Source organism: Amphibalanus amphitrite, unplaced genomic scaffold, assembly GCF_019059575.1.
Source record: "Amphibalanus amphitrite isolate SeventyFive unplaced genomic scaffold, NRLGWU_Aamphi_draft 000886F_arrow, whole genome shotgun sequence".
Taxonomy (NCBI): Eukaryota; Metazoa; Arthropoda; class Thecostraca; order Balanomorpha; family Balanidae; genus Amphibalanus; species Amphibalanus amphitrite.
Window position 1 is genome coordinate 160,272 of NW_024882380.1, and position 16,418 is coordinate 176,689.

At 51.0% G+C, this 16,418-nt stretch overlaps 3 protein-coding genes across 4 annotated transcripts; 1 reads left to right on the forward strand and 2 right to left on the reverse strand.

Annotated features, from left to right (window-relative positions):
- Window positions 1-207: 207 nt before the first annotated feature.
- LOC122367663 (C-type lectin lectoxin-Thr1-like) lies at window positions 208-735 on the forward strand. Its single transcript, XM_043340979.1, has one exon. The coding sequence runs from the start codon at window positions 208-210 to the stop codon at window positions 733-735; it is 528 nt and encodes a 175-aa protein (XP_043196914.1).
- A 1,384-nt stretch (window positions 736-2,119) lies between these two features.
- Window positions 2,120-4,740, reverse strand: LOC122367654 (facilitated trehalose transporter Tret1-like). The gene is made up of 3 exons (XM_043340966.1): window positions 4,186-4,740; window positions 2,925-3,980; window positions 2,120-2,565 (listed from the first exon to the last, which is right to left on the reverse strand). The coding sequence occupies exons 1-3, from the start codon at window positions 4,253-4,255 to the stop codon at window positions 2,327-2,329; spliced, it is 1,365 nt and encodes a 454-aa protein (XP_043196901.1). The 5' UTR covers window positions 4,256-4,740; the 3' UTR covers window positions 2,120-2,326.
- Window positions 4,741-5,715: 975 nt separating this feature from the next.
- LOC122367655 (myosin regulatory light chain 2-like) lies at window positions 5,716-14,347 on the reverse strand. 2 transcript variants are annotated; one of them, XM_043340968.1, is made up of 4 exons: window positions 14,207-14,347; window positions 11,817-11,861; window positions 6,353-6,872; window positions 5,716-6,042 (listed from the first exon to the last, which is right to left on the reverse strand). In XM_043340968.1, the coding sequence occupies exons 2-3, from the start codon at window positions 11,835-11,837 to the stop codon at window positions 6,357-6,359; spliced, it is 537 nt and encodes a 178-aa protein (XP_043196903.1). In that variant the 5' UTR covers window positions 11,838-11,861; window positions 14,207-14,347; the 3' UTR covers window positions 5,716-6,042; window positions 6,353-6,356. The 2 variants fall into 2 exon arrangements, with proteins under 2 accessions (XP_043196903.1, XP_043196902.1); XM_043340967.1 differs by lacking the exon at window positions 14,207-14,347 and adding an exon at window positions 14,041-14,157.
- Between the last annotated feature and the right edge of the window lie 2,071 nt (window positions 14,348-16,418).

Below are 16,418 nucleotides of genomic sequence, written 5' to 3' on the forward strand. Positions count from 1 at the left end.
ATAGACCGGTGCCGGTCGGGCGCCGGTGCACGGGCTGTGACCGGCGTGTGTCGTACCCGCTGCTCGGAGGGGGGCTGATAGACGCCGGTCACAATTATCTTGACCACTTCGAATCACCGAAGGCTAACGCCCACTGATCACTCGACTGTCGGTCAGACCAGGCCAGAAGGCTGACTCCCTGACCGTCTCCCACTCTGTCCTCTCTCCATGGCTCTGCGTGTGGTGACCCTGAGCGCCGTGCTGGCCGCCGCCGGCGCTGTCTGCCCCTCCCCGGAGTGGCTGCTGTACCGCGGCCAGTGCTACTGGGCCTCGCCGTTCCCTCTCGAGTGGCGCTCCGTGGCCAGTGTGTGCGAGCTGCAGGCGCCCGGCTCGCGGCACGTCTCCGTGCACGACCTGCAGGTGGCGGCCTTTGTGGCCGAGCAGGTGCTGAACGGCACCGGCGGCTGGCTGGGACTGCGCCGGCCCAATGAGAGCGCCGGCTGGCAGTGGTCAGACGGGACGCCGTACGACTGGCACGACTGGGCGGCCGGCCAGCCGCGCGGGGACGGAGAGCGCTGCGCCTACCTGCAGCGCGGCGGGACGGACGGCTGGAGGGACGGCGACTGCATCGTCAGCTACCTGCGCTTCGTCTGCCAGACGGAGGACCAGCTCGTCACCACGACAGAGCCGCCGGAAACAACTCAGCCGTATTACACGACGGCGCAAGCCGCCAAGGATAGCGTGACTGTGAGCTAGTTAGTTCGATCTTCCGTCGAACGGACTGCAAATTGTAAAATGTGGGACGCACCTCCGCTCTGAATCGACTTGTCAGGCTTCCATTAATTGTTTGGCTTGAGCGATCGAATTAAACAGATCGTTAGGCAATGGTCATAAGTTCAATTAATGTGCTGCCGTCTATCTACAATATTTGAAAGAAATTAGCACCAACTACAGTCTACAATCAACTGTTACTCCGTGCAATGCTTCCTCTGAGAAAATCGCGCGCCGTGTGCCGCGTGTGAATTCTAGCTCATTGACTTTCATCACGCCATGTGTAGTGTAGCCAACTACCGTTGGCAGTGACGAAAAGCTGATGGTGAGAGTGAGTCTAACGCTACCATACGACATAGGACCTTACGATAGGTCCAGTCTGGCCGGCACCAACATTGATCGCAGCGTGTGAAGTTGACTGCCCGTTTCCCTATCAACCCCCGGAGGATTCAATTTGATCTGCCACTGAGTTGATCTTGGTGCACAAGACAAGGTCAGACACGGTCTTGTGTATCATGTATGCGATGTGCTGAAGCCCGTATCCGGGATGAAGAAACGCTCGCGTCGCCCACGCGCCGTGGGGGCTGGCATTGACAAACCTTGCGGTACAGTCTAACCTTCAGGCGTTCGGTCTGGCCAGACCTTGCGGCACAGTCTACTTTCAGGCGTTTGATGATCCTGCCATCTAGCGTCAAAAATATAAGTACTTTCCATCAGTACCTTGTACGACCTAACTTCAACCAAAGAGACTGGGCTTTACTTTGAAGTGTTGTTTCCGCGTGGCATAAAGCTAAAGGGTGTTCAGTTATTCTCAATTGATAATAAGGATATGTTGGAAGTGAGGTTAGGCTTATTTTGCCATTGCTATTTCATGCAGCAGGTTAGAGAATACGAATGCCTCAGCATCGGGAGGACTCTTGGCTTGATAGGAGAGTAGGCCTTAGCTAGCGTCACCTACTCGTACAACTCCACCGGTGTTCGTGTTTGTGCTGCCACCTAGAGAGGAAGTGAGCTGAGCTGACTAACCTGCCCGGACTAACGATCGCCCCACCAGATAATCGGCGGAGGTCAGGGCAGCCCCCAAAGGAGCAGTGATAGTGCTACTCACGGATCTTCCAGTCCCTCCGGGGTGACCGTTTCACTGACTGGGACTGCGGGTGGCGTTGCGTTAGACGCTGAAAAAGCCCAATCGGCCTAGGGACGAGTGTTCGAACAGCGAACCGCGTGAGTCTCTGGTTGGATGATAGAGGAGACAGTGAAACTATATAAGTAGGTACCTACAGCTTATAAATCGAAGACTACCTTTTAGATACACTAGAAGAAAAACACGTAGACCTCGCAATGCTGTGCAGGAAACGTTTCACTGTGATGAAAGTCGAAAGACGTTTATTTCCTTTCACTGCTGGGCGCTTGCATAATTATATGTATTATCGCTCAGCATCTCAATGACAAATGCAGCAACAACATTGAAATAGCTCTTTTGGTACCAATATGGTATTCATTTATTCAGAAATATAGTAATCGGATACGCAAGATTCTTAATCAGAAAAAGTAAACGATCGAGGCGCGTCTGTCACTAGGATCTAAAATGTTCCTGAATCTCCTGCAACGTCTTGCCCTTGGTCTCGTAGGCGAAGACGGTGACGTAGCAGACGCCTCCGAAGCAGATGGCGGCGAAGAGCCAGAACACGCCGGCCTCGGTGATGCCCTCGACGAGCGGCTCGAACGTGAGGGTGACGATGAAGGCCAAGGTCCAGTTGAAGGCGGTGGCGATCCCTCCTGCGGCCCCCTTCACCTCCGGCGCAAACAGCTCACCTGTGGCACGGGGCAAACAGTGTGGACACTGGCGTATATTTATACTAAGGGAAAATTGGTGAGGATCGGAATATGTGAATGCTTATGGGGACTCGTACCGACACCTAGTGATTTCACCTATACATAGTGACTCCTAGCAACGCCTAGTGAGCTGTAATGGATATCCTGTACCTAAGTTGTGCCAATACTTTTAGCACACCTTAACTCATTTTAAATATTTACTTAAGAAAGATTAAGATATAGATATACGAGAAAAAAGAAACAGCTTCGCCAAATGACAGGAAATAGATATTCCTCTTCAAACAGGAATGAATATGATTACAATTAAGTAACAAGTATTGTATGATGCTGGTACTTACTCATCATCAGCCACGGAATGGGTCCGAGTCCAATCGAGAATGCAAAGATGTAGAGCATGAGCGAGACGAGCGGCAGCCAGCCGAGATCGTCGGCGGTGCCGGCGCTCTCCATGTAGAAGTAGACGCCGAGCGCCAGCAGGCAGACGGCCATGACGCCGTCGGAGAGCAGCAGCAGCACCTTCCTGCCCAGCCGGTCCACCAGCACCACGGCGGCGAACGTCGACACCGACTGCACCAGGCCCACGATGATGGTGGCCAGGTCGGAGTCGATCGACGAGCCGGCGTCCTCGAAAATGTTCACCGTGTAGAAAATGACGGCGTTGACGCCACTGAGCTGCTGCAGCAGCATCAGCATCATGCCCATGACGAACGGCCGCCGGTTGTCGCGGCTGAAGAGGTCCATCACCGTCGCCTTGTTGCTGGCGCCGTGCTCCGTCTGTTCACGAAGTGACTTCAGCTCTGCGCCGACATCGGCGTCCGGACCTCGCAGCCACTGGAGCGCCTCGAGCGCCTGTGCGTCACGGCCGTGCTCCAGCAGCCACACAGGTGTCTCGCAGATCAGGCAGGCGAGCGGTGCCCACACGGCCACCATGATTGCACACGCTATCGCCAGAGAGTTCCAGTGGACATACTTGCCGATTATGTAGGCGATAAGCACGCCGAGCGTGGCCTGAAACTGAAATCCAGCCCCCATGGTGCCTCGTACGCGCGGCTCACAAACCTCTCCCACATAGGCGGGCACCACCACCGTGCAGCAGCCGGTGGCAAAGCCGGCCAGCAGTCGGCCGGCCACGATCGGCCCGAAGCTGGCCGCGTACGTGATGAGCAGCCAGCCGAGCACGTTGGGCACGCTGACGAGCAGCATGGTGGTGCGCCGGCCGAGTCGCTCCATGCACCAGCCGCACGCCAGGCCGCCGAACAGGGCGCCCAGCGGCATCATGGAGCCGATCAGCGCCACCTGAGGGTCGTCCAGCTGCAGCTGGGAGCGCTGCAGGTCCGGGCCGGCCGGACTCGAGTAGCCCACCGACAGGCCGTTGGCCAGACCGCCGTACGTGGCTGGTCGAGAGAGGGCGCGAGATCAGTCATCAGACCAAACAGGTGGCAGTGTGATTGGAGTCTACGCAATGGGACTTTGTGACGTCCATGATAACGAAGAGGCACATTGAGTTTTTTTTATTTAATCTATTTTTACGTTTGGAAATGCATTTTTGCATGCTGTTGCTACGCTTTATCGAAGGACACCTCCCAGGTGATAACTTACCGCATATGCTGGCCAGAACCTGGTTTCTGAGACTGCTGGAAGTCGCAGCATCGCCGCTGCTCCCCTCCATCGTTTCTCAGATGCTATCGCTGTCTCGAAGTGACCGTTATACAAGCTGGCGACCCACGACAACTCACTCGAATTGACAGCAGCACCAATTAGTTTTTCTGTGACGTTCCACAGTGGTCGGCGCTCAGTTCATGCATCACGACTCACATTAGCACCAACTAGCTCCTCTCGATTCACAATAGCAGTAAGCAGCTCTTCCGAAAGCTGCGCCACCCACCAGAGACACGTCTGGTCCCTTCCGACACCCGTATCAGACGTCTTCACCGCATCACTTCTGTAGTTCGTGGCCACTTTGCGTGCTCTGCGGTGCCCTTGACATATCCGTATCGCTCCCTGGGACCCGGCAGTGGGTGGGCGGCGTTCTGTCATGTCAAGAGGAGGCCACTCGAGCCTGGTCTGACCCAGCCGGGATATTCGAGCGGCTCCGGATAGCAAAACAGGCGCATATGGTCCGATTAAGAGCGTGTCGCTGATAACTGAAACACTGTTCAATTGTGCGGACCAAGGAGAGGAAATGTGATGAAAGGTGATAGAGGCAAGATAGAGTAAGTGCTTGTTTTCGACTTTGGTCACCTGATAACATTCATTGTTAATCATATCGAGTAAAGCACTCATCGACACGTTTAGTTGATCTTTTGATAAACTCTACGACCACAAGTTTCTAAATTAGTATAAACACATTGGTAGGTATTACCTAAAAGTAGGTTCGAATCACACTCAGCCAAGGACAGCAAGGATTTTTTGTTGTTGGTTTTGTTGGTTTAGAATCTTTCTTTCTATTGGAATTATTTCGGCGTCGCTAGTTGAGACTTGAGATGATAAAGTGGAAGCGTTGGAATGAGTCGGCCATGAATTGGTGCTCCGCAGCGGGTGTAAAGCGCTGCGTTTGAGACGAAAGTCTCCCGCAAATGTGTGTAATTTTACTGTCTCCGCAATCATGAAACGCGTACATCTTTCGCTATTTTAATTTTACTCAATTATTCTAAGATTTCCTACATTTGCTTTCCATGGACGTCACATAAATTCAGCATTGTATCCCGTTCGCCATCTCCTCCCGTTCTCCGACCATCTCTTCACCTCCCGTTCGCTCTCTGCCCTCCCAATTACACCATCACCGGGCCCCTATAATCCCGCCTCACTCGGGCCCCACTGATGGCTCCCTCTGTGGCCGGCGGCTCTGACAGCGTCTCCCTGCCAGGTATGTCTACTGCAGTCTGCAGACCACCATCCCCGCCCCTCCCCCTGCGGCAGGCCGGTTCACCGCTAATATCTCTCCCCCCCCCCCCCCGCTGGGAGTCTGCCACTGCAGACCTCCCTCCCAGCGACTGTCAGAGCTGCACCGCTCGGCCGGTTAGAGGCTCCATCTCTGTTGGCTCGCCTTCCTCCCCGGCAGCGCAGCCGGTCGCCGCGGCTGCGTCTCACTCCCAGCGGTAAACGGTCGGCCCACAGGAATAGATCACATCGTCATTACAGTTTATTTGGCGAGAGTCGGTCATGACAGGGCGGAGAGGGCGGCGAAATGGAACTGGCGACCCGGTGAGAGCCGGCGGGGTACGCTGCCTCTCCTAACGCGAGCACTCCGCTCCTCGGAGGTACCTCAGCGGTACGGTGCGGTACGGTTCGGGGGTACGGAGTCACAGAGCAGGACCCGGAGCACCTCGGGCCCGCCGCTGCTCCGACCCGAACCGTCCCGAGGAGCGGAGAATTGAAGATGTCCCGGCCGGCATGAAGAGTCGCCACAGCCGCCCAGCGGCGATTGGAGCTGAAGTGACAGCCGAACGGTCCACTCTGGAATAAATTACGTGACTTTGTTGGGATTGTAATGAGATGCTCCTTCAAAGGACCGAGTGTAACGATTGTATACTTGATTGCCGAAATGGTGCCGTGTGTATGCAAATTTCTGCAATAACGCTTTGAACTAGTTAGTATGTACGTTGAAGTGAATGATGCCTTTACACATAGCTTATTGATCTCCATTTTATATTCAAATTGTAAAGAGTTTGCCGTGAACAGTACAGATTTCCATTCATGAAATCAATGTCTCCCTGATAAACCCGTTCCCAACCACAAAAGAGCCCCCCATCCGACGGGAACTCACTGGTCTACTCGGCTGGCGCGGCCTCCTGCGTGGCCGCCGCTTCCTCTTCCGTCTTTCCGACAATCATCTCGATCAGCGGCTCCAGCTCGATGTTGTTGTCGTCGTCAAACTCCATCTCGGCAAACACCTCGTCCACCTCCTTGCCAGTCATCTTGTCGCCAAACGACATCAGCTGGCCGCGGAACTGCTCAGAGTCGACCTTGCCGTCGCCGTTGTCGAACGCCTTGAAGGCCTTCAAGATCGTCTCGTCGTCGTCGGTGGGGCCCGACTGACGCTCGGCGAACATGTTGACGAACATGGTGAAGCTGATGGGGCCCGGAGCGTCGTTCAACATGTCGTCCAGGTCCTTCTCGGAGACGATCTTGCCGATGATGTCGAAGGCGTTTCGGACGTCCGACTTGTTCAGCAGGCCGTCGCGGTCGGCGTCCATGATGGAGAAGCCCTCCTTGAACTCGGTTACCTGCTGCTGCGTGAACGAGGAGAAGACGCTGCTTCCCTGCTTCTTGGAGGACTTCTTTGACTGTGGAGAATGGGAAAGCGTGTCAACACGGTGCAAGCTTCGTGGATATTGTTCGTGTAAAGGATATTCCATCATCCATGTGTGCGTGTAAATTAGCAATGGAACGGGATTATTTTCTTTGCATATTAGTGTATTACACAAGCGTAGTAACGTAACTACACAAAGGCTAAATAGTCACGTCGTTTCCAGACAAGTGTACGTGCATTGTGGGAATATCGCGTTGATGATGGGCTCTCTGGCAGGCAGGTAAAGGCACTGAGATAGTAAGGGCACATTTGCTGAAATGATATTAATAAACTCAGATACGATAAAATGCTGTTTAACAATCTGATGGTCAACGTAACTCTCGATGTAATCAGTTATCACATTGCTGAGGTAAATTTAACACGCGCCTTACTAGCCGTTCGCTTAATCAGTTATATTTTCTCATTGCTTTGACTAGGATAAGCGGTAGGTATATTAGAGGAAAATTGATCGTTTACGATTAGTTGGTGCCAGGGCACTAAAGGTTGGTGCATTTGTCAAAAGCAACATCATAATGGTGACGAGGAACTTAGAAACATGAATTCCAAAAAACGCTCTCTTAAGCATGCACCAGCACCTTTAGCCCAGAGAAACAAGTACTTCGATGGTTTGCTGTTCTATCGCCCCACCGTTTATTTGTAAATATTGTTCATTTAAAGGGCAAGCAGCTGCATTCTCTCTCTATAGGTTCATGGCTTTAAGTTAGTTTTAACCCTCGCCGGCCGAGGGGGGGGGGCGGGTGCCGCCCCCCATAGGGTTTTTTCGCGATAGCTCCGAACACGCTGGCGATAGAGAGCTGAAACTTGGCATACCTGACCTTTGATCCAAGCCGGATCTTTTGACACCAACCGCATTTTTGGATCAGGTCAGGTCACTGACCTATGACGTCATAAGTGAACCTCTGCACGGTCTTCAGATGTCGCAACTTCGCAACGCCCTCACTGCCAGAGGAGATGTCACAGGGAAATGAAACTTGCAGGATCTAGTATCCATTATAAGTCCCACAACTTGTATATCTCAGATTTTTCCTAAAGGTCATATGAGGTCAGGTCATTTTCGTGACCTCACCATTATAAGTCAATGGGGAAAAATGAAAACTGCTATTCTGGCGCCGGGAACGATCTCCAACTATCTCAAGCACACAGAATCGTGATTTGATGCACTCCTTGCAAGGTTAGATGCGTCACTTTTGCAATGTTGACCTTGCGTGACGTCATTTATGACGTCATCAAGGTCATATTAGTTTTTCGTCAATAACTCTTGATCAAATTGAGCTAGCGAGTCGGGAAAGCCACCAATGGACTCAGGAAGACCTGACGAATCGAATGATATGCGACATGACCTCTTTCGACCAACTTCGTGACCTGGGGGTGCTGACCTGACCTTGACCTGAGGTCAACACCCCAAGTTGACCTGACCCGGACAAAAAGTATATCATTCGACGCGCCTGAGCGAGATGAACACGATGCTGCCAAAATCGGCGCTCTGCGGCCGTTTTTGGCGAAGTTATTCACCAAAAACTGAACCGTACCTTGGGGCACTTGACCTGACCTCAGAGGTCACCGGTTGACCTAGGACCTTAAAATCGGGTACCAATCTCTGCGTCTCGTAACGGCGCACACGCTCGTTTTTTCTGCGACGCGCTAGCTCCACCAGGGGCGAAACGGCGAGGGGGGTCGTACCCCCCCCCCCCCCCCCTCGGCCGGCGCGTATGTAGAAAACCAATAGGTCCGGCGAGGGTTTTAAAATAAAGTATCCGGTTTAGTTGCTTATTGAAAATGTGATCAGCCGGGTGACCAGCAGTCTATACATATAAATCGTATATAAGTCTTTATAAAATCGTTATTCCTGGAAGAAACCCAACACTTCATGACACTCGTTCTGGCACCTTCCAAGTGACACCTAGCTGGCAGTGACGGCGCCTGGCTGACACCGAAATACGTGCCTCTGCAGTCGGACTGGCGACCTGGCCAGATTTGACCCCGGCCGCAGTGATTCAGCGTCGTTTTCAAGGCGCGGTCCCCAAGGAGCAGCTCTCTTTGGCGTCCCGCTGAGACCGTTTCGTCGCTCCGGTCCAAACCAAACAGCTCCCTCGGCCGCTCAGACGACGGCTGACGCAACGGGACGGTCGCCGCGCGGCCGGGGCCCTGTCAGGCCGGCTCGGCTAAGGCTAAGGCTAAGTTAAAGCTAAGGCTAAGGAGGGTATCGGGGACGGCAATGTTCGAATGATGTTACACAGGGCCTCACTGGCGGTCGATGCCACTCGATGCTGCTTTGTGCATTGTGCCATAATCAGCGCTTGCCATCGCTCACTGCTATGTGGGATTCAATAGGTAAATAGTTTTTCGTTTTGGTGTGATACAGAGGGTGTTTGAAAATAAAAGGAGTCTTAAAAATAAAAGGACATTTTATGTGATGACTTATGTACAAGAATTACATTGTCTTAGAACGCCCTCAGTAGGTATTTTGGTTAACTTCTATCTTAGTCTTGAGTATGAGGCCACGCTCCTTTCCAACCATCCTAGTCTTTCATTGCACTTATATTCTTGAAAGATCTTGCAATCTCTTTTTCGGCGTTCTCACTTCTATGGATCATCCACATAGGACCATCGACATAAATAGAAAAATTGCGGGAATATCATCCCTGTCGCTGGTGGCAGAGTATGTGAGGTCTCATACTTGACCCAGCATATAAGTTTTACTCCAAAGAATATTGCACACGAATCACGATATTTTTTTTGTGTGTAAAATACAGCAGCCAAGTCACTTTATGCCGGTGCGCCGTTTTAGATTTTACGTGTAAGCAAACTGTCAATAGACGTTTGCTGACTAAGGTCTGACTGGGCAGCTGTCATCGTTAGTCCGAGGAAGAGTCGAAACAGCATTGCCTTAAGTAGAGCATATCCTCGACTGTCACGACCTCCGTTCTTTGGAGGGAACATCACCTTGCGTCTCAGCGGCACGACTTCAGTGCATTTCCGGTGTAATTAACCCTCGCCCGGCGAGGAGGGGGGGCCCTCCTCCTTGAGGGGTTGATGCAACCCCTCTAAGGTTTTTCACAAATAACGTAAAAACGGCGGCGCTGGCGCCGTCAAATTTGGCGTTCCCTCTGGGGCAGCCTTTTGGTACCTATCCTGAAAACTTCAGGTCTCAGTCTTTTCAGGTCAGGTCACCAGGTCGCAAAAACCGGTACAAGTTCAGGGGAAAATTAGACTAGCTTAGCGGCAACTGAATGCCAGAGTTTTTCGTTCATAGCGTGAGTGTTATGGCACGTAGCACTACCAAATTTCAGACATGACTTGGGGCATCTATTTGTCACTTGATCTAGAAGTTTTAGGCGACCTGAGGTCAGGTCACAATGTCACAAAAACCGGTACATTGTCAGAATAGCACTAAGAATGCACAATTTCGTTCATAAAACTAGAGTTCTTCATTGAATTGATTCAAACGTACAGGACATACTAAGCTCACCAAGTGCCAATCATATGCATCCCAGTTTTTTTTTTCAAATTCGGTTGACCTGAGGTCATTTAGAGGTCATCACAAATTTTAATGAAATTTGCCCGAATGTGTAAAGATCAGAGATTTGTGCTCTATTTTAACGTTTTGGTATTGTGCTACCTCGATTTACATCTAGTTGGTGTTTGCAGGCTGCAAGAACGCCTGGGTCGGGTCAACTGAGGTCAACTAAGGTCAAACTGCGCTTTTGCTAATAATTTGGCACACAATGAGGCTAGAGCTTCAAAAGTGTTGCCCTTGTGTTCCTTGTGATCAGGTGATTCGAATTATATGCAATGTGATGCATTTTGATTGACTTAAACTTAATTGATTAGTTTAAGTTCACTTAATTTTTAAGAAAATTTTAAGTTCGCTTAAATTGATAACAAAGCATATCATTTGTTGCGCACAGACGTGCGCAACAAAAAATATTTCACTGATATTTGATGATATTTGATGATATTTGATTTGATGAAGTTCACTGGTGCTTTTATTTTTGCTCTATCTTTACTAGCTAAAAAGTTATAAACTAAAAACTGTTGGCATGTCTTAGCGAATTTCGCGCACTTATACCCCCCCCCCCCTGAACCCCCCTAATATTGGCTTAGAGTCACCAAATTTTTACGAGGACGACAACTCCTATGGGCCCGCCTATCCTGTAAATTTGGCGTTTCTATTCTAAGTGCCGTAGGAGCCAATGGCAATAGGGGGTCGTACCAACCCCCCCCCCCCTCGCCGTTCGTGTTATGAAAAAGGCCCTCGCCTGGGGAGGGTTAATGACGGGGGTGAGTCAAATCAGTCAACTGGAATATTAATAAACAATAAGCATATATTTATATAAAGGTAGACATCAGCGTGTTGTTTCTTTCCAGCAAAGTAATGCCAATATTGGAGTGTCATCTTCAGTTTTTTATGATAAGAAAATATTCAAACGTCTTTGGGGGCTCTTCTCTCATTTTACCCTTTCTTTCATCTCCACTAAAATTTGTGCGTACTGGTCATCTTTTATGTCCATCATGTTTTCTCCCTGGGACGATAGACTGCACGGGCTGCCATTTTTACTATGTCTGAGTCATCCCAACAATGCGGTACATGTCATCGGCTGTCATATCAGACCACTGATCACAACAGGATGTCAAACGCGCGTAACGTTTGAGGCGGAGAAAGGAGGATGTTTGATAGATGCATTTTCAGAGCGTTGATTTTACCTGTTGTGAGCAATGTGTGCGGCATACTAGTTAGCAGTGCATGGCTCCCTCTTATAATGCTCTACTTAGGCTGTACCGCACATCAGCCACGTATAGCGGAGCAGTATCTTCCCGGATTCCTGCGAGTCTTTACAGCTCGCCTATGTATGTATGTATGCATGCATTTTTGCGCCAATACACGCCTAGAGTATCAGGACACAAACGGAACACTCACCCCTTTCTTGGTGGATGGCATGGCTGCGGCTGATCGGGAACCTTACTGAAACACAAAATACGTCTCATTCATTGATAATGGCTTACTCCGTCAGCCTCCTACACAAGAGCAACCGATAACTTGTATCCGACGATCAAGGTAGATTGCAAAATAAAACATAAAAAAGATGTCTGCTTCACCAGAGCCATGGAGTGTTACTATATAGCTTGTCGCTAGCGCCCGTCGTGTTTTCACATGCGCTGTCCTAGAAAAGTCAATTATTTGCTTCATAGGCGTAGGAACAGGGGGGCTGGGGGGCATGGACCCCACTTTTCAGCCATTTTTTAAGTAAAATCTTTATTTTTATTCAAATACAAAACTAAGAGCAGGACATGGTTCAGCAAAGTGAGATGACCACAAAACTGCAAAGAATTTCTTCATAGGGGTATTGGGGCTCCAACAAAGTGAAATTGAAGTTTCGCTGCCCCCCCCCCCCCAACTCACACACTTTTCGCGAGGTTCCTACCAAGGGCGGCGCCACCGTGGGGGCAGTGGGGGCAGACTGCCCCCACTGGCAGGAGGCCGTGGGGGCAAGACTATGTTTTTGCCCCCACAAAATTTGGCTGATGTTAAAAAGGAACAGAAGAGCAGTGCAACATTCATGATACGCGGTTGTACACCTTTTTGCGTTAGCTTTTGACCATTGGGCAAAACGTTTGTACACATTCGCCGTGGCGCTACAAATGGGCAGTTGGTCACAAAGAATCACCATTGTGCAAAACTATTCGGCGATCTTCCTCTAGAACTCGACATTGAACGAATGGTTCAACATTGTGCAAAACAAATCGTCAATGGTCGAAACTAGTCGTCATATGCCGAGCTGACTCCCTCTATGCCGAAGTCTGGCGAACTGTTAAACTGTTTTGCAGATCGCTCATTTCAGTGTTCAATCTGTTTTGCTGAATGGCTGAAATGAAACACACCACGCCGGAATAGTTGTGCTCAATGCCGATTGTCGAAATGGCTCCTCAAACAGTTATGGCGAATGGTTGAATTCAAATGCAAAAAGGTGTAATAGTACCCCTGTTTTTGACGGTCCCCGTATCAAGTGCATCAGCAAAACGTTCGTTCTCGGACCGTCTGTCGCATATCTCCTACTCCCACTCATTCTCCTACTCATCTTCATTCACCGTGATTGACTCCCGACAAATCATCGGCGTCACTTGGTGGCTGTGCGTCCAGTTAGCGATGGACATTGGCTACAGACTGGTAGGCCTCAATCACCCTTAATCGTCGAGAATGGTCACGTGCTGACTAAATACCAAGACCTACCCGTAGCGCAGACCTCTATGTTGCGGCGTTAGCCGTCTCTGTAGGAAGCGGGCTCTCTAGCAAAAGCTATTTTGTCTACAGAAATTAGTTACTGTGGAGCATATTGCTACCAGCCATGGCAACCACGTAAGCTCAGTTACGAACCAATTTCAGCGTGCCTTTAAGCAAGAGAGCCTATAAACGTAAAATTTAGGTGAAAACGAACTTATGGGACACCCTGTAGATATCCACACCAATCTCACGTGCTTTCAAGCATTTTTGGGATGTTTCGGTTGGTTTCAGGTTCAGTCCGAGCTCAGTTTGGGTTTCGGTGGTTTTGCCCGGAGTGTGCCCTCAGTTCCGTTCATCCAATTCTGGCCCAAGGCAACGCAAGAGCGCTGCCGGCATCTAGTAATTAAGACATGTTTTCCCATCCTGAGGCTCTTAAATGAATGCTTAGAGCAAAATGGATGCCAGAATCGTGATCAGCGGCTACGAAATCATCACAAAGGACTTTTCATGTGTCAAAGTCAACCAAAGGTCATTCGGGGTCACATGAGAACCATAATGATTTTGAATGACAGCATCTAGGGGCAAGGTGCTCATGGATTTTGCAGATTGGCGTATCAGACAACAGTCGGGTCACCTCAAGCTTGCCCCCACTGGCGAAAATTCGTGGCGCCGCCACTGGTTCCTACGCCCATGATTTGATTGAAATCCAATTGTCAGAGTTTAAGATGACATGACCTGTAATATGCACTAACTGAACCAAACTTTTCCTTTTCTAACATCCGATCGGTTTAGTCAGTCCCCGTCACAGACACAGGGGAAGCACTCAGTTGTGCCTCTGCCGGACTTCAACTCGGGGAGGCCCAGCCAACGGGTGGTCCGTTGTCTGGCGTTGTGGTCCGGTGTGGTCCGGTGGTCTCCTTACGTCCGTGATGGTTCTCCTGGCCGGCTGGGTCTCCGCCTCCCGGTGCTGTCCCCGCTGTGTCCCGGCCTCGACTGACACGGCAACCGCTCACTAAACCGTTCCCGACACGGCAACAATGCTATCCCATCGCAGCGCCTTCCTCAATGTACCGTGCCGAGAGCAATACCTGCGCGAGCTGGCTGAGCGCCAAATCGTTCGGCACTTGACGCTGCTGCGATCGGCGCTACCCGTTCACCACCGTCCTGAGGTGCTCGGGATGAGTCGAAGCGCTCCTGGCGTCATCCACATGCCTGTCCGCTGCCGAACGATACATCAACGGGGTCGGGTGTCGGCGAAAGAGAGAGAGAGAGAGAGAGAGAGAGAGAGAGAGAGAGAGAGAGAGAGAGAGAGAGAGAGAGAGTGAAAGAGAGAAAAGGAGGAAGAAAGAAAGAAAGAAAGAAAGAAAGAAAGAAAGAAAGAAAGAAAGAAAGAAAGAAAGAAAGAAAGAAAGAAAGAACGAAAGAAAGAAAGAAAGAAAGAAAGAAAGAAAGAAAGAAAGAAAGAAAGAAAGAAAGAAAGAAAGAAAGAAAGAAAGAAAGAAAGAAAGAAAGAAAGAAAGAAAGAAAGAAAGAAAGAAAGAAAGAAAGAAAGAAATAGGGGAAGGGGAAGAGAGATAGCGATACAAATGTATTTAGAGAGAGTAGAGACGGAGATATACAAAGAGGGACGAGAGATAGAGGGCGAAGAGCGTTAGATAGAGAAGGGAGAGTGGAAGAGAGAGAGGGAGGGGGAGGAGAACAGCGAAAAATAGGAAGCAAGGGCGAGAGTTAGCGTCAACAAGTAACAAAAAGTAATGTCGACAAAAGAACCATTTCTCGATCCTTATATTCACTCCGCTATTCCGTTATTCCGAGTCGCAAACTAAAGAGCGGTCGGACGTGTGCTGGGAGGTGCAAACGGTGTGCAGTGACGTATTAACCCGCGCCCGGCTGGGGCGCAGGGCGTATTTTAACATGTTAACTGGGTCGGCAATTGCCGACCCAGTCACGGAGAATGCCGACCCAGTGACAGCCGTTTGCCGACCCAGTTGCCGCCCCCTCTAGGATGCAGCACGCACATGCAGGCTAGGTGCCGTCATTCATAGTGAGGCTACTGCCCTCCAAAATGATAATGCCGCCTCTTAAAGTGAACCAACCGTCTATAGAAAGTGATGATCCCGCAACTCAATGTGACAGTGCCGCCCCTACATCTGTTAGTAGCCCCACTCAATGTAATGGTGCCGCCCTTCTAAGCATCTGTGGAGCCCCTCAATGTGATGATACCGCCCGTCAAGAAGATGATGCCGCCCCTTTCAGTATCGGTGGCGCCCCTCAATGTGATAGTGCCGCCCTCAAAGTGCCCGGGTGGCGCCCCTGAATGTGATGGTGCTGCCCGCCAACGAGTCAGTGGCGCCCCTCAAAATGATGCTGCCGCCCCTCAAAGTGTTGGCGCCGCCCCTAATAGTGTCAGTGACGCCCTTTGAAGTGTCGGAGGAGCCCACCAATATAATGGTGCCGCCCCTCTAGATATCCACATAGCCCCTCATTGTGATGGAGCCGTCCCTCAAGCAGATGATGCCGCCCCTCAAGAAGATGATGCCGCCCCTGAATGTGATGGTGCTGTCCGCTAACGAGTCGATGGCGCCCCTCAAAATGATGCTGCCGCCCCTTAAGTGTTAGTGCCGCCCCTTATAGCGTCAGTGACGCTCTTCGAAGTGTCAGAGGAACCCACCAATGTAATGGTGCCGCCCCTCTAGGTATCCACATAGCCCCTCATTGTGATGGAGCTGCCCCTCAAGCAGATGATGCCGCCCCTTTCAGTATCGGTGGCGCCCCTCAACGTGATGGTGCCTCCCTCAAAGTGCCAGTGGCGCCCCTAAATGTGATGGTGTCTCCTGTCAACGAGTCGGTAGCGCCCCTCAAAATGATGCTGCCGCCCCTAAAAGTGCTGGTGCCGCCCCTCAAAGTGTCTGTGGCGCCCTTCAAAGTTTTGGAGAAACTCATCAGTCATCAATAGGTACAATGTTGCCGCCCTCTAACTTTCTGTAGCGCCCCTCCATATACATAATGGTGCCGCTTCTCAAACCATCCGTGGCGCCCCTCAAAGTGATGGTGCCGCCCCTTACAGTGTCGGTGGTGTCTCCTCAAAAGTCAAGGTGCCGCCTCTCAAAGAAATGTTGGTGTCCCTCGAAGTGTCGGAGGCGCTCCTCAATGATGTTGCCGAATGCCGCCCCTCAAACCTTCCGTAACGCCCCTCCACGTCATGGTGCCGCCCCCCAAATGCTCACGGCGCCCTTAACCCTATTCCTGGCGGGCTCCGCCGGGACAAGAAACTGGCGGGGGGGCCGATTCGGCCCCCCC

Coding starts and splice junctions, on each gene's coding strand:
- LOC122367654 (XM_043340966.1), bottom strand. CDS start 4,255: ATGGAGGGGAGCAGCGGCGATGCTGCGACTTCCAGCAGTCTCAGAAAC. Junction 3,981..4,185: donor GGTTCTGGCCAGCATATGCG/GTAAGTTATCAC, acceptor TCTCTCGACCAG/CCACGTACGGCGGTCTGGCC. Junction 2,566..2,924: donor CATTCCGTGGCTGATGATGA/GTAAGTACCAGC, acceptor CCCGTGCCACAG/GTGAGCTGTTTGCGCCGGAG.
- LOC122367663 (XM_043340979.1), top strand. CDS start 208: ATGGCTCTGCGTGTGGTGACCCTGAGCGCCGTGCTGGCCGCCGCCGGC.
- LOC122367655 (XM_043340968.1), bottom strand. CDS start 11,837: ATGCCATCCACCAAGAAAGGG. Junction 6,873..11,816: donor TGCCATCCACCAAGAAAGGG/GTGAGTGTTCCG, acceptor CATTCTCCACAG/TCAAAGAAGTCCTCCAAGAA.